The sequence below is a fragment of the Aquila chrysaetos genome, chromosome 7 (genome assembly GCF_900496995.4).
Source record: "Aquila chrysaetos chrysaetos chromosome 7, bAquChr1.4, whole genome shotgun sequence".
Classification (NCBI taxonomy): domain Eukaryota; kingdom Metazoa; phylum Chordata; class Aves; order Accipitriformes; family Accipitridae; genus Aquila; species Aquila chrysaetos.
The window spans coordinates 42,238,045-42,255,293 of NC_044010.1; the positions used below are offsets into that span (position 1 = coordinate 42,238,045).

General features: G+C 36.1%; 1 protein-coding gene across 6 annotated transcripts in view; it reads right to left on the reverse strand.

The window, feature by feature from the left end:
• Positions 1–17,249, reverse strand: part of GK (glycerol kinase) — a 37,683-nt gene that overhangs the window by 4,493 nt on the left and 15,941 nt on the right. For 3 of the 6 annotated variants that reach the window (XM_041124890.1, XM_030020300.2, XM_030020301.2), the window contains 10 exons: positions 17,143–17,210; positions 15,556–15,598; positions 14,784–14,864; positions 12,764–12,842; positions 10,794–10,890; positions 9,056–9,140; positions 5,554–5,674; positions 3,900–4,043; positions 2,817–2,897; positions 1,176–1,262 (listed from right to left, as the gene is read on the reverse strand). In XM_041124890.1, coding sequence (XP_040980824.1) covers positions 1,176–1,262; positions 2,817–2,897; positions 3,900–4,043; positions 5,554–5,674; positions 9,056–9,140; positions 10,794–10,890; positions 12,764–12,842; positions 14,784–14,864; positions 15,556–15,598; positions 17,143–17,210 — 886 coding nt within the window. Of the gene's footprint in view, positions 1–1,170; positions 1,263–2,816; positions 2,898–3,899; positions 4,044–5,553; positions 5,675–9,055; positions 9,141–10,793; positions 10,891–12,763; positions 12,843–14,783; positions 14,865–15,555; positions 15,599–17,142; positions 17,211–17,249 lie in introns of those variants that run through there. The other 3 variants (XM_030020303.2, XM_041124891.1, XM_030020302.2) reach the window with 2 other exon arrangements.

The window sequence follows — 17,249 nt, forward strand, 5'->3', positions numbered from 1 at the left end:
TCATTCATAGATGCATTCCAGAGTTAGTAAATCAATGTCAATTCAGTTTGATTTTTGCCTAGCATTTGTTTAGTTTGATTTTAGTTCTCCTACAAGCTCAGACAGTCTCTTCCACGCAAGGAAAATTACAATTGAATAGTTAATTCAGGCTGAATAAGTAGAAACAAAATACAAACACATCATCACAGGAGCATGCTAGAGTCCTCAATTGTCTGTTTAATTAACACCCCCCGCCCATCCCACCAAAACCAAAACAAAGAAAGAAAACTAAACAACCACCCCCAAAAAGCTTACTAAGCAGCAACAATGGCTATACTGTAAAATATTTTCTTTGGAATGAAATTATGAAACACAACAACAAAGAACAAATGGCATCACCATATAAACTTCTTTTTCTTATCATAAGAATATCTTAATGAAATGTCTTACTTCTGGCATAAGTAACTAACAGTCATTCATATTAAGAACTTTCTTTTAAAATAAAACATATATTAATAGGTTGAAGATGCATCTTCATTGCATATGCACACAGTCCCTTTCCCCAGTTTTGCAGATAGGCCTTTTAGGGTCTCTTCTCTTTACACAAAATGAATTCACTTATCCATCAAGAACAAAGTACAAAAAGAATATTCTATAGATTTAGTAGATGAAGATTTCTGACCACACAATAGCTCCAAGGGGAGCAGAAAAATGAAAGGGGTGCATGAAGCCTTTCAGGGACAGAAGAAAAGTCTTCACTTTATTCAAACAAGATCCTCAAAATAATTTTAAACGTTATGAGAAGAAATATAAGATAAAGGATGGAACCTTATTCTAACTGCAGTGCACGCTGTAATGCAGGCAATGCAAAACTCTGCTAGGCTGGTCCAACCTATATGCCTTTTATAAACTGTGTAGAGTCTGCATAGCTAGACAAAGGGAGGGAGGAGTTCAAGGTTTCATGTGCATCTAACAATTACGAATTTCATGGCACATGAGGATGAATTTGAGATGGCATTCACTTGGTTCCCTTAGGTATCATATGTCTAATTCACATCCTCAGACACTCGTGTGCATGAACAACAAAAAGCATCAGTCATTTTTGCTAAAAATAAACAGACGGAATACAAAAAAAACCCAACACTTAAACTAGTGTAGATAACTTTTAAAGTGATCTAGTTCAAATAATAACTAACCTGAGACGTACTTTGCTCCGATTAACATTATCATGCTACTCATAATAAAAAAACCCAAAGGCAGACTACAGAAGATACTAGTGTCACCTGATGTCATCCAGGGGAAGGTGTTTCCAGTCAAGCAAATCAAAAGAGAAATATATATATATAAATTGCAATATATGTGTTAAAAACCATATGAACAGCAAAAAGTAAGAAATGTAGTAACATTTGCAGAAAAACTAAAAAAGATTAGCATAACCCCCACAATAATTCAAAACGGGCTCTCAATGTAAGAGTTCAAATCCAAATTCCACTGTTAGCAATAGTAATTGAGTTGAGCCCATTTCTAGTATTCTTCAATCTTAAACACTCCTAGCAGGCAGAAGACAAAGTTTCAAAGCAAGAACTAAGGAAAATAACATTTTCCTGTCCAGTGTTAAACCAGATAATCACTGAGGCTAAGTTTTGATAAACATATTTCACATGAGCTGAAGAACGCGATCTAGTTTTATTTTCTGCAAGGCAGAATTTTCTATCCTTCAAAAGGAAATAAAGATATGTAAGTAAGATACGCATCAAGCACTTGGGATTTTAGGATCCATAACAGAATTTAGATGTAAGGCTACTAAACCATAATAGACAATACTGAAGTGAATCTTGTTACTTAGCATAAGTTACCTACTTCCCTTCCAAATAGCCTTGGCAGAATTGTTTGTATAACCATGGTGTTAAATAAAATACTTAAACCAACATATAGGATGGTAAAAAGAAAATTTTAGCTTTAGCTTTCAAGAATAAAGTAAGAGACTTCAAGCAGCTTGAGGGCTGCAACTGTGGATTGTGGGTGGAGTTTCCATTTTGAGGATTCTTTACTTAATACTTTTCATTCTAATAGTTTTTCCAACAATAGGGAAATGAAATTAAGATAAAGACCATAAATGATGTGTTGTAGGATGATTCAGGACTCAAACCTCATCCTGAAAAAGTGCTGAAATATAAATTCAAATTATAGATCATAGAAGACTGCAGGTTTTATTTAATTCAAACCTGACAGATGAAAAAGCCCTCTACGTCAAAAGAAAGATCTTGTTCAGTCCCTCAAAAGTTTTTGTATATTCTCTGTGTGTGAACAACAGGTCTATGAAATTCTTCACTTTATGATAACTTCTTGCTCTTAGCCCTTCTCGGTCAGATTTTGATGTGGCTATCAATCCCTCCTTCCTATACAGCAAATAATAAAAGCAAGATGTAGGGAGAAAAATCACAGGATGAAACTTTTCTCCTTTGCAACATGAGGTTATAGTATAAGAAAGTTTACAAAATCCCTGCACTGTCTTACGATTGTGCTGTATCTCTTCTTCTAGGTAAGATTTTTTTCTTTTGTAAACCAATACTATTCTGCAAAACCTGCAGTTAGTCTGGATTTCATGTCCTCTGTTTTTAGAGCCCTACAAGATGTTGCTTGTGCCCTCTTTTCAAGAGGAAGACCTATCTATCTATTCTCCTGCTTTGTTTCTACAGTGGTCTTAAGTAGTAATTTTTAAATCATTGGAATGGTCCAGAGATGGTACGAACAGTAAAGGTCACCAAACTCAAGATCAACTACCTAGGCTAACTGGCTAATTAGTAATACTTGACCTGCATTAATTTCTGGTTTACCATTTGAAGGAGCTTCAGATGTCTCCCAGCCCATAGATTTCAGCACAGCTTTCTTCCATCTGGCATAGCGATATTCACTTTCTGAAATTAAGAAATCAGCAAACAGAAAAGCCTCTCAATGCATACGAATACAACTACAAGTATTTAAGAAGCAAAGACTACAATAGTAGCTTTCCACTCTTTTGCACAGTATAGTTTGTCTGCACAGAACAAGTATTATAAAATGCTGTTTTGAATACAAAAAAACCCTCCCACCCCAAACACCCAAACAACCCCAAACCCCACAAATATGCACAGTTAGGAGAAATAAACCTTAAAAAACATTTTCTGCATGTTCACCAATAAGAAGATTTACAAGTAGGACAAAATGAAGCAATTGTTATTCATGCAGAAGCCCTTCAGTGTTGAAAATACTGTCTTGAAGTAGGGATTATAGCAGTAATTATAATCAAAATGGTAAAGCAAAATTCTGTAACAAAAATTAAGAAATAATTGAAAAGACAAAAATGCATTTGTCTTGCACATGGATTAATTATGTCAAGTACATGCTTTCCATCTCTAGAAGCACTTAAGAACTGATGAAAAAGATAATCAGCTAAAAAACAATGATTAATGTAGGCTTTTTAAAGCCAAAAGAAAAGTCTCTCCAAAACAGTCAGTCTGTCCTTTTTACATCTGTGAAAACTCACAAATGCACAGGAGCTTTAGGAGACATCTTTCTCAGTAAAAACCTTTCAAGATTTCTTTGATTTTGCTTCCTATAAATCAAAAGCTACTAACTGCAACGCCCAGTGACAAGCTGCTTTCAAAAAGAAGAAAGAAAAAAACCCCAACACATTTCCTTGTGGAGTTAAGTTGTTTTAACCATTTCCCAATCTTACTAGTCAATAAACGGACAAAACAGCAAGTGAAATGCACTTTTCTCTAAACCAAACACTACAAATCTGATCTTCAATGTTTTTGAGGATATTCATATATAGCTGTTTTTCTATCAGCATGTTAGACTGCAACAAAGAAAAAAACGATCTGTTGGACATAAAGCATTAAGTCTGCAACTTCTTAGATAATATGAAAGGGTTTTACCCTCTGGGTTGATCTGTGGTTCAAATCGTTCACATGTCACTGCTGTCAAATCTCCAGGATTCAGACTCCAAATTCCAACTCCTTCTGCAGCTCCTGCTGCCATAGCAGCTCCTAGAGCTGTTGTTTCAGGCATTGATGGCTTTACTGAAGTAAATTGCAGAGAAGGCCATGATGATTTTTAGTGAAAGTCACCTTGATGACATCAGAACTAAAGATTTACATATATATCTAGAATGATATATATTTCCTACAACTGCTATATGCTTCCTTTAAGTTTACCAACTGCAAACCTCATTTTATTGCCATTCACATGGTTATGAGGCTAACTTCACCTATGAGTCGTCCAAGTCTTTGAAATATCTCAGACGACTACTTCCTTCAAGACTGAATCATGCAATTGCCTATTTTCATACCATGTGCAGGGCTGCTGACTTCAACCATCAGTTTTCTTAGAGTACTCCTGTTAATAATATACTATTTTCTTGTCTTGCTCCCTCCTCAAAGCAGTGATTACTGGCTAACTTATCAGTCTTGTTACCATGCTCTAGATGTTGCGTTATTAAAAGCACTTATACTTAGAAAAGGCATCTTAAAAGAGGCTACACACCTGTACTTACTAGCTTGTTTGCCTTCCACAGATGCTACAGAAGACCATCCCACCCCCGAGACGTGAATGGTAAATCTGTTCCATTAACTCTAGAACTGCCTGCTTATCTGCTTCAGGCAGAGGATCCTTTAAAATCTGATTTTATTGATCATATCCTTTCATCTGTTAACTGTGCATCTGCACCGATAGTATGAGCCTTGTGCATTATGTATTATTAAAGGCAAGCTACAATATCTCTAGAGTTAAAAACTTTCCACTGAAGTGTCTCACATTTATGCATAAGAAACAACACGATGTTTTTCTAAATGATTTTCTAGGAGCTGCATTAGGCAAGATTATTACATTTATGCAGCAAATTATCAGTCTTCAGTATAGATGAAGATATATAATATCCTGATGTTACTCAGTGACACACTGCATCCTTAGAAATGTTTATGTATAGCTTATAATAGCAACCTGAGATCTGCTACAGGTGTTAAAACATGTCTTCAGAAAGATGCACCCTTTTCACTGATGCTGAAACGCTCCAAGTTTCAAGTGAGGTCTTTAAAGAGTTTTAGTGCATTGAAACACATCCTTCAAAAGCTAAAAACCCAAAGGTTTGTGCAGGTAAAGGGAACAGAATAAAGGGTATTTTCCATTTGCTGAAATGCAAGACCAAACATGAACGAGCAGTGGAGGTGCAAAGTTCTGATTTATCTCTGAGCAAGATTCTCAGGGCCAACATGTTGCAGCAGAGCATTCATTTCACATTTTAAAATTGTTAGATGTTTAGAAATTGATATGACAACTTTAAAGTTCAATACTCTCATAGTGCTGTAATATTTCAACACAAGAAGTAAGTCAGTGATTCTCTATGAAAGTGAATCTCAAAACTGGAAGCAAGATCTAAAAACTTTTTCTGAAAAAAACCCAAACATTCTCAAGCAGTAGCAAAAGACCAGCGACAACAACAAAGCAAGCCATCCAATTTGTCCTCATTAGCCATTACAAGCCAATGTTGTTTTCAGCTTTAAAAAGAAAATAGGAGTTGCAATTTCATCTTACCTACTGGAATACAGAGAATGTCTGATTGGAGTTGCATGAGGACTTTGTTATTGGTCATTCCTCCGTCTACTTGTAACTGATTTAGTGGTATCCCACAGTCTTTGTTTATGGCATCTAAAATCTTAAGTAAGAGTAATATATGTTATGATTTAACTGCAGAGAAATCCATGACACCCTCTGAGTATAAAATACTGATAATTCAGCATTTGCTAAAGAGTGTTAAGTAGATAATTCCCCTCCCCTACATATCAAGAGGGCAAAATAGAGGTAGTAACAACACAGTTTTGTTTAATTTACAGCAAATACATTCTATTTATTACAGAAATCCTAGTGTAGATGTTTCTCCTCTGTTGCTCTATATCTAGCCTATGTGTTGGTTATATGGTCTGAGAAGAAGAATTTTGAAGAAAAGCTGATGACAACTACAACATTTATTAAAGCTAATAAAGGAAGAAGTAATACTAAATGGAGTCCTTTAGCTGATTACAGTTTGCTAGGTACTTTCTCTAATTTGATGCATTAAAGAATTGAAAAATTAAAATGTTTAAACTGGCAATCTGGAAGACACTTCAATAGGAACAGCTGAACGTTGAACTGTTTTGAAAGAGCAGCGTCTTGAAATATTTTCCATTAGTGGTTGAAAATTGAGAATTTTACATTACACGAGATAGACTGCAAAAATAAACTGTTAGTGTAATTTTTTGTAAAATTATGCTTCCTTCTTTTGGGCACAGTGGATAGCTGGAAATAAATGAAAAGTGTTGAAGTGTTTGCAAGGGATAATTAACTAAGAGTGAAGTATGTAATTCACTGATACCTATTGATATGCTTTTTAGAGGGTTTCCTAATAAGATTTGCCTCAAACCTTAGCTACTGGTGACACCATGGCATTATCCTACAAGCACCTATTAAATGCAGAATAGTGGGTTTTCTAGGGTTTTGTAAAGGCAGTCAACTAAATGTCTCATTTACATTTTTTAAGGTTAGTGCATAATTTTTGTTGACAAAGTTAGGCATTAACTAGTGCAGAATGATTTTATCTTTGTAATTTTTCAATTTATTTGAATAAAAAAAAGGTGTGCTTTTCTCAGCTTTAAATGACAAAGCAACATAGACCACTAAAGAGACCAAAACTACAATGCATTCCGTGCTGTTCTGTAGTTCACAAAGTACCCTATTATACAATCCTTACTGGGAAAAGTCAACATTTTTTTTTTAAAAAAGAAAAGAAAAATTGTAGGTTTGTAAGCTAGTAAAAGGTATATAGAGATCAGTTGTCCAGTAGATTCTACCCATTCCCAGAAAGTAAGTCAGCAAGGTCCCTCACCAGAAAATCTTTAAAGGAACTAAAAGAACTGCCACAGGATAAATAATGGTTAAAATTAGAAGTTGAAAGGCCAGTTTTCATGGTGGCAGCATCTATCCACAGGCCTGTGCTGTTCAATACATTAGAAATAACCTGGAAAAGAGGATTCATAGCACAGCAGCAAAGTTTGCTGGCAGTACCAAGCTAGTACTGCTCCCCACCACTTATTTCCTTTTTTTTGCATTCGTCTATGCTGACCTCACCTGCCTTTTCTACCTTTCAGAACTTCAGCAGTGCCTCATAATCTCAGCTTTACACACACATACTGTTGGAGGCTCTGGCTTTGTTTATCACTGTGCAAGAGCGTGTTGGATCATGCACTCGGTAGAGATTAAAAAAATGAAAAGAATGCTAGAAATCAGGAAGGGATGAAGGAACAAAACAAATCATGATCATGCTGCTGCTCTCTCTATTGTACTGAGGTTAGATGAAGAGCAAGGTATCCAAGTATGAAAGTTTTGTCTAACGACAGCATTGTACAGCTCTTAGAACTGAAAAATTGCTTATTTTTTCATAATGCCTTCTGGAAGAAGAAACGTTACAAGTTTCATCTGTCTGCACAAGGAAGGAGCTTTTTGTATAACAAGGAAAAGAGACTTAGAAGGACTGGATGGCACCATAAACTAAGCAAAAACTCCAATGAACATGAAATTTGAGGGTTTTCCTGAAGGATACAAAAGACTTCCATTTTAACTGGAATTAAAACAAAAGAACTTTGTTTCTGACAGGACAGAACTAACAATGTATCTTTGAAAAATGTACACATATTTTATCTGTGTCGCTAGGACTTAGTCTGTTAATTTAAGCGTGTCCAGAGACCTGATCAGGCACTCCCGCCATTGCGATAAAAGCACATTGACTAAAGTATGAGGAAGTATTAGATCTGTTCAAACAGTTAACTTCACCCTCACTCAGTCTGACAGCTTTACTCCCCTCCCTCCTACTCCCAGCCACATGCCCTGTCTCTCATTCTGACATTTGCTACACTCCTCTGCGAGGCAGCTGAGGTCATTAATTCAGCAGAAAAATAGCCCAGCAAAAAAGAGGGATAATTTTCTGCTGGAAAGTTCATTGAGCTGTCATATGAGAGGGAATGGATGGGAGGAGGGACAAGGAAAGAGAGGAGCAGACAACAAACTGAAACTATCGGTTCAGTTCCCTGTAACTTTACCCTGACTTCTAGTGCCAGAATTAGAGATATATGCTACTTCCAAGCTCCTTTACAACTTTCTGAGAACTCAGATGCTGTTAGCACAGCTTCAAAAGCAGACGTCTGGGTGAGATTTCTGGCTGTCTTTTTCCACATGAGTACTTTTTACTCTATTCTATATCACTACAGAAACAGCAAGCTGCTCTCCTCCGCTCACATGGTTTTAGCCGGGTGTTATTTTAAAACTCAATGTGTTTAAATATGAGCAGTTTAGAAACATGCAATCAAATTAAGGTTGACTGTTACCCTTTGAGGTCTAGGGATTTCATTTTCTCCTGTATTTGTATGGAACACAGGGAGTGTAAATTGATGGTAGATGGTGATATAAAGATTCTAATGCTCAGAACATACTGATATCAACCCCTTTGATTTGATTGGAGGATTCATTTCTTCTGTGAGAATTTAGGTTTGCTGTTGCAGAACGCCAGCTAAGGTAATACATGATGTAATGGGCAGGAAGTGAATCCAGATTTCCCTTGGTATGTTTGCTGCTGTCTCGCTTTAACTCATTTTTGTTCTTGTGTACCAGAAGCAACATAAGCTATCTCCGACACAGCAGACAATATAAAATGTAGTCTCCTACCAAATGCAACTTTTTAGTTTTGGCACTGGCCTTGTCATTTCAATGTTTCTATGTTCTGCCTCTCAACATATTCACAAAGTATGTTCACCTTATTTTAAGTGCTGATAAAAAGCAGCACTGCCACCCCAAAATAATGTACCACCCAACCACATCATTGTAGCTAAGCCCACAGGAACAGTTTTTCAACATTAGCACCATGTAAAGAGAAGAATAGCATCCAAGTACAATATAAAGCGTATGATTAATCTTCATTAAATCTCTTCAATCCTCTCTCTTCCTGAAGAGCTACGGTCCCTGTTATTATACTAATTTACAATGTATTTAGGACCCAATTTGCCTTTACCTCTCGTGTTTGAAAGCAAACCGCTTCTAGTGCAGCAAAGGCGATGTGGTTTTTATTTGTAAACTGAGTAAGGCCACAGATAATACTGTTGAAGAGAAAAAAAAACCCCAAACAGTTAGGACATACTTCTTTACCAGACATACACCATTACTTCAGACCTAAGCTTTCTAATTCAAAACTCATTCAGTTCATTTGTATGAAGACTGCTTTTCAATATTAAAAAGCTTGTTTCCCTTTAATCTAAAGTCTCTCATCCCTGTTTTCCTGACAAACATGGTTTCAGTGTCCAATCAATACAATTGCCATAAATTAAAATTTTATTGCCAATCTGCATGCAGATGGATGCATATTCACCCATACACACACAAACACACACAAAAATTCTAGTCTTCCTTTAAGAAAAGGAAATGTATGATTGAGGCTGATTGTTCTTTAAAAAATAGTATCATTTATCACTAAAATCTTAATTCTAGTCTTTAAATTCTTAAGGAAAAGCCCAGCTGCGTCAGTGCTATGCTCTAAATGCTTAAAATTGTGTTCAGATCTATTCTGATCATTAGTTGTTTCTGCACCTTCAAAGAGATTTTTGATTATGGAAATTATGGTACATCTAACCATGAGTAAGCTGAATTCTGTCAAGGTACTCTGAACTGCAGAGCAAATAATCATCCTTTTATTCTATTTTAACATCTGAGGAATAGTAGCATTCTACACAGAAATGAAGCTATATTTGGTGCTGGATACATGCAAGTTCAAAGATATTTTTAGTTGTTGCCGTTCCAAAGATCAGCTTTTAACAGTTAAAAAGTTAAGCACTATGATCCTAAAAAGGGTAAAAACATCTAACTGAAAGATTTTTTTCTTCCTTACAAATTCTAAATTCTAAAGATGCAACTACTCAAAACCTTGGAAACTAGGTATTCTTTAAGATTTCTTTTCTGACTTTAGGAAAGCTATATTTAAATTTGTTATGCTTCTGTGACTCCCATGGCATGTTGTGATTCCAGCAACAGGAGGTGAACTCACAATAGCAGAAAAGACAAATGGAAGGTTATTGTTTGAACAAGTAGTTCTAACTAGTACCAGCTAGTTAAGTCTTAACAACCAGGAATGGGACTTGAAGGAGAGGAGAAAAGAGTATTCAATAGACTGGAAAGAAAGCTGGACATAAGGGGAAGGAGAGGGAGGAGAAGTGGGGAGGAATGAAGTAGCCTGTATCATTTGAAATAGTGAATGCAGCAGCCATGGGAAACTGAGCTCAAAAAAACTAATCAGCACTAAATTCTTCATTTTCTACTTTTGTTGCCTGACAGTTCACAGGTATGCAGGTGTCCTTTCAGAATCAGAAATGTGTGACGAAAAAAAGCTGGCCCCATTAGTGGCAAGAACGACAGAACTATCTTGTACCTGTCCTCTGAAACACACAACCCAGCCCAAATGTTCTCCCTGCCCCCTGCCCCCCCCCCCCGCCTTTTTTGGGGGGTGGTGGTGGGGGCAAGATGAGGGTGACTAGCTGAGCTAGCTAATCCTTCTTTTTCTCCCAGTAGCAGTTGCTGTTTTGAACAGATTAAATACAAAAGAGATACACAGTAGTTGCTTGAAGATACCACAGAGAATGATGTATCCAGACACATCAAAGGAAAAAAAAGAACAATTTCACATACCTGGAAGAACCAGTGATAGTATTTGTAAAATCATTAAATCTCCCTGCAAATGCAGTGTTTAGTCAGATCCTTACCCCCTTGCACTGGGTTCCCAGTATGGTGCATACAGTCCTGAAAATGCTGGCACAAAGTAGCAGCCATAAGAAGTCCCCACTTCCGCGGCCAGTTTTTCTAATGCACACACACAAACAGTCTTCACTTAGCTTTTCACAACAGTACCAACACTTAAATGTGACACTTAAAAGTGTTATTATTTAAATAGGGAAAATATTCAGAATATGTTAGATAGCTACAAAAATAATCAAGCCACATACAGTTAGAAAATACACCTCCAGCGCTCTGCTTCTCATTAACTAGTTGTCCATTTGCAACAATATGAACAGAAGATGGGTTATAGGGAGTTGTGGGAAACGTAAAATACAAAATGAAAAATCAAAACGGAAAACCAAAATCGTGTACTCAATATTCTGACCTAGATTCTGTGATGTTTTCAAAGGGTATCCTGTGGGTAAAGAATGCAACCTTCAAAGCAGTCCAAAAGGTCACATTTACTTGCATTTAAGTCAGGGCAAGCAAGTGAAACTGGATCAAGACCAAAGGGAGTTAAGAACTAAATTCCCATTAATTTCAAATGGATTTAGAGTTCTAAATTCTCAGCTTACGTATATAATCACAAGGCCAGCTACAAGGAAATCTGAGGTTTCTTAATATCTGAGTAATGACGTTGGATAGCTGAACTCCACAATATTAAAATATTTGTAATTTTAAAAATTATATTAAAACATCGAGAACTGCAAAGGAAGTAATGCTAATGTGCAGCTCCTTCCTATAACAAGAAAGGAAAGTATCTTTTTTCTGCTTTTGTAAATTTCCTCTGCATTGATCAGAGAAGCATAGTAATAGAGAAAAGAGGTAGGAAAATTTATTTAAAGTCTTTTTAAAATGGTGCTTTCATACAGACTCCACCTAAAAAAGGAGTGAAGGGAGAAGGAAGGACATGTTCAGGGAAACAGGACGAGATGATGAAGTCCCACATGACTTTAACAACACTGACAAGATTAAAGTTCTTGAAACTCAAAACTTCCAAAGGTCTAGTCAAACTCGTGAAGGCAAGAGGTACTGTAGCGTTTCAACAGCTGGCTAATTCACATGACAGTAGTTTATATTCTTCTGTATGATCTGCGAAGCTTTCTTACAGAAAAACAGACTGACATTTTAAGTTTTTGCTTAATCTTTGAAGTTCTACATAAAATTTGAATTCTGAATTTTTCCACCTTTGAATAAGATATCAAATTATTAAAAATATGTAATGTTTTTTAATCCTTAATCTCATCAAGTCAGTCACTTTCAAACTGTTACACTGGCATGCTTCTGACATTTTCTCCTTTTTCAAAGTTTGATATATTCCTAGTCTTTATAATGTCACCCACCAGCTTGTTTCAGTTCAGCTCAAGCAGAAAACATCAGCTCCCCAAATGCTAAAGGATTACTGTATTCTTAGCCAAAACAGATTACCATCCTCCACAATTCCTGTAAGAGGCAGCTTTGCAAACTGAAGTCCCTAACTTAATGGATATGAAGCCTTCTACATAAATCGTTGCATATGTAGGGCCTCAGGTTCTCATGTTTATGACAGGAATGAATATGTAGGTTTAGGATCAAATATGCTCTGGCTTCTGTAGTAGAGACTTACATAGTCTTGGCTCTGGAAAATTCAATATTATAAGAAACCAGGAAATACACTGTAAGTATAGTATCTTCCTGAATATCTGCTTGCTAGGGAAACTACTAAAAAGTACAGACTGCAATAGAACAAAGCTGACAAAGGGTTTCAAAGACTGTATTGATATGCTGTATGAAACACATATATCAATAAACAGTGATTTTGTGGATGCAAACCAAATTGTCCAAACACAGCAAAATATATGCATCTTGCATCTTTTCTTCACTTGAATATTTTGAGCTTTCATTCAACATTAGAGACAGCAAGACATTGGAAAAGAAAACTTAAAAAACTGAACGACTCCAAATTGTGAATACTCACCAACTTCCTGTGAAGTCTTAACAATACCTAGATTGTCCCTTAGCCAACGAACAACAGCACCAGCTATTGCAACAGATCCCTGAAAGAAACAAAATCACTACAACATTAGGATACAACAACTGGTAGCTTTGTGTTCCTTTTTACAAGACTGGAGAGGAGGGGTAGCTGTGGCCTCCAATTGCAGGCTTACAGTCACAGCTTAAAGCACTCCCAAGAATGCTCACAGCTAAACCACAAGTTTCTTGGCAGCTGGAGACTGCCGTGTAAATATGGCAGCCTGTTACACAGGCTCCATGTAGAAAAGGTGCATATTGCGTGATTCTTCCCCTTGGGGGGAGTTACCATGACATTTGCTAAGCAGTCTTCTTGTCTCTCTAATTTAGGTCTTCTCCTGAATATACAGTTATGAAGTCCAGTAGCCTTAGCCTTCTTTTTCTGACAAATTATTGAAGAGTTATTAAGATTTTTATGCTTTGATTTAAAAAACCAAGACTGATTATGTCTAGAGTCTAAATACAAATGCCCAGAGAGGCAGAAAATTTAGGCACTTGCATTTGCCAGCAAAATTGCTCTGTTGTCTGAGCGAACGGCCCTGAATGGCTCCATCATATCATAGATGAATGGTATGGCTCCTGTCTCACTCCAAAGTCCAAACGGACTTCTCTACAAGACAGTCTCAAGTCTACTAGAGTAAGCTTCAAGTAAAATGGGAAGAGCATTATATTTTCATTCAAAGCCGTTGCTAGAAGGAGCAGGGGTATTTTCTAACCAGCTAGCTATTACAGTTACAAGATATGGGTTTAAAAGAAAAGGCTGAATCCACATTTTTTGCGTCTCTGGAAAGTGTCTTAACCAGCAGATTGTAGATGATTGTAGCATGGATACAGGAGAAAGGGCACTTAATATCTTCTGTTGAAGCCGTTTCTTCAGCCAATATCATTAAAGACTTGGAGATGAGGAAGAAGCAAAGTACACATGCATGTGTTTCAGCATGCAGAAATACAAATCACTCTCAAGACAGTTCCAGTTCTTGCTTCAAGAGCATGGGTTAAAAATAAAACAAACCTCTCACACACCTGCACAAAATGAAAACCCCAAAGTTTGCCAGAATATGGCAAATGTGAGATCAACTTTCCTTAGGGAAGAAAAAGGAAATGAACACAGCCTCCCACATCCTAGTAAAGCACTGTAAGCCACAAACTATTCTCCCAGTGAAGAAAATCCTGTGTGTTGTCTTTGTTTCACATGGAAAACATAGGCTCTCTACAAAATCTCAATAGCAGCAGAGAATTCAGTATGCATGTTTTGAGAATAACTATTAGATCAAGCCCACTAAGCAACACAGATGGAAGAATAGTCATTCTGTTTTTCCCAATGAAGCTTTGGTGCCAAATAGGTGCTCAGCTGATCTGTGCTTCAGAAGCAGAGCTTTAGAACAATGAACCCTGAAGTTAAAGTAAAAATCCAATTTCCTACAGAATTTGGATGCCCTCAGAGTTGTGTGGAGAGTTGAGGAACTAAATTCTGGAAGTAGGCACCTAAGTCTTAGTAGGTAAAAAAGATCTCAATTGTTAGAGGATTGTTGTCCCAGAAATCTCGTTCAGATTTTTTAAAGTTAGAAGTAAAATCCATTAGAATGAAATAAACTCCAAAGACATTTAGTTATGACTTTTATTATGAGAGGACTTTTTTCCCCTCTTTTTAAATCCAATTTTAGTATAAATTTTTTTATTTATATGTAACATTTATTAAAGATTTGAGAGACTGTGTAACAGAAAAAATGCTTTAGCTGTCATGCCCTGATAATATAAATGATGCAATGTAGAAATATTTTTATTAGATTATGTGATACAGATTGAAGATAGGGATAAACAAAACCACACATAAGCCTTGAGGCACACAAACTATAACACAAAGCTATTTTGATTTCCATGCAGCTGAAGATAACATAAGGATACTAGAAAACAGAAGTAAACAAGAACAGGTATCACTACAAAACAGAAGAAATTACTGGACTTACCTCTAGTGCATAACAAACAGGTTTGTCTCTGCCCAGTTTGTAAGCTATTGTGGTTAGAAGACCATGCTCAGAAAACACAGACTAAATGGGGAGAGGGGAAAGAAAAGGTAAAGCATGAACAGGAGCAGAAAATATTTAAATACAAATATTCAAAAGATAATAAACAAGAGACAAAACCTTCACTGGAAAAAAAATGAAATACGGAAAGTTTAAACAAAGTAAACTATCAGTCACTCTGAATAAACACCTAAGATAGAACCCTCAGATCACTGGTATTAACTCTCATTTCCACAAGCTACCTCAGATCTTTCCAGCCTCCTTATAGCAAAGAATTGGGGGTCTTTAGAAGGAGATGTGAATGAGAAGGAAGCCAAAGCTTTGCATTATTTATTCAACTACAACTACAAAGAAACAATGGGAGAAAACGAAGGGAAGAAATAAAATAGCCAAGACAAGGAGAAAAGCATGTGGTTAAGTAACACAACACTCAGCACTTCTGGGTGAGGTTAAGAAACATATACAAGGAAAGAGCAAGAAACTTGCTATGAAAAGTTCTTTTTGGAAACTTACAGAGCTAGGAAATGGAGTCTTACTGAAACACCTTGAAAAAACTATTACTTTCTATTTCTTCAGTTTTCAGTATGCATTTTTCCTTATCTCTAGCAATATAATTGTTGTCAATAAGTTTAAGAAAGGCTAATACATAGTTGTACTCAAGAACTTAAATTAAAGATTGTAAAAAAAAAGTGAACAACTGAAAAATGCAACTGACCTTCTGACCTGTATTGCACAGCAAGAAGCACCCTGTTCCATACCTAGCATGAAAGCAAAGGAAAGTTAAACCCAGGATGTTTAAAGGATAAACTGTTACTGTAATTCATGAATCCATGACTCCACTTTTTGCCCCTTGAAGGTTATGTTACCATTAGCTAATGATAAAACCACCCTCAAAAAGTTTATTTAAATGCAGCCTGGAGCTGAAAAATCTAGTCCCACACCGCTCTCTCTGCCTATTTCTCGTATAATAGTTGATCAAGGAGCAGATACGGCTGAAAACTAAGTGTGAATTCCTCTTTGGTGGCAGTGTTTACCTACTTCAATTTAAGCCGATTATGAAAGCTACTTTATAAAATAAATATTTCACAATATTAAATTCAAGCTTTTAAGGGGGAAAATTTAAGAAACTTTGTTCCTGTCACAAAGAAGACGGTTTTCTTTAAACATACTCAGTTCAAAAATTTCTAAAAATGGCACATTTCTCATTCAAAGACCACATCACATATATATGTGCATATACACACATATAAGGACACAGTTTAATAAAAGGTGTACAAAATACTTAAAATCCACTCTAACTTATTCTAAGAAATTATGAGTTCCCTACCTTTTTAATGCCCTGAAAATTAATAGCTTAAAATAGTACTGAGATAGCCTTCAGTTATATTTGGAGAGAAAAAGGGTAAAGCGATAACACAAATAAGTTAAAAAAATCTCACTTTTACCTTTTGGTATAGCTGGTTTTTTTTCAAAAGGTCTGTTGTGTTATGGAAGTATTTCTTACAAAAATATTTTTGATAATATTACTTACAATCATGTTTGTTATACTAAAATACAAGGCCACTAACCATTAAATTTGTGTATAAATATAAAAGCTAAAGTGAAGGTTAATTAGCAACAAGAATAGATTAATGTGTAATTAAATCTGTGAAAGTCCCATACTGTGTATGTACCTACATGCTCAGTTAAGCACATGGCTGTAAATGGAACAGTAAGTCATTTAAGCAGAGAGCTTTTCCTCAAATGAATGTTTGATTACACCAGTTGCCTGATTTAACTGATCAGCTATTTTAAACAAGGGACACTAAGAGGCTGAGAAATAGAAAAAAAACAAATGTGAAATTCTCCACACTGAGCTAGACACAGAAGCAAAACTAAGCACTGCAACTGAAATGAACCTTTCCCATCTAGCAATGCTGTGGGTTTTTTGTCATTCAAGTCTATGCAATCTAACTCACATGGCCTGTATTTGTTTAACTTTAGGTCACAATTTAAATGATACTGCAACTGTTTTAATCTGTGTTTTGGAGAATTTTAAAATGAAAAACCTCCTGTCACACAGACATATTTCCTCACAATGACTTTGTTCCAAAATATACCTCACAAGCCATGTAACTTTAATATCTTCACTATTTTTTATAAAAGTCAGGAGACTCTTTACTTTGTAGGTCAACACAGTCAAAAGGTAGAGCTGTAGTTATGCAGTAACTACAAAAGCATTTGGCAGTTAGCTTGTAAGAGAACATAACACTAAATTCAAAACAGAACAGTGTGCTATCTTACAACTTTCATAATAACTTACGTATTTTTTGCCTGCCCATCTTGAAAACACATTTGCCCAACAAGAGCAGCAGACTGGTCACCCAAGCACTGGAAAGAGATTTTTTTTTTTTTTTTTTAGCAAATGTG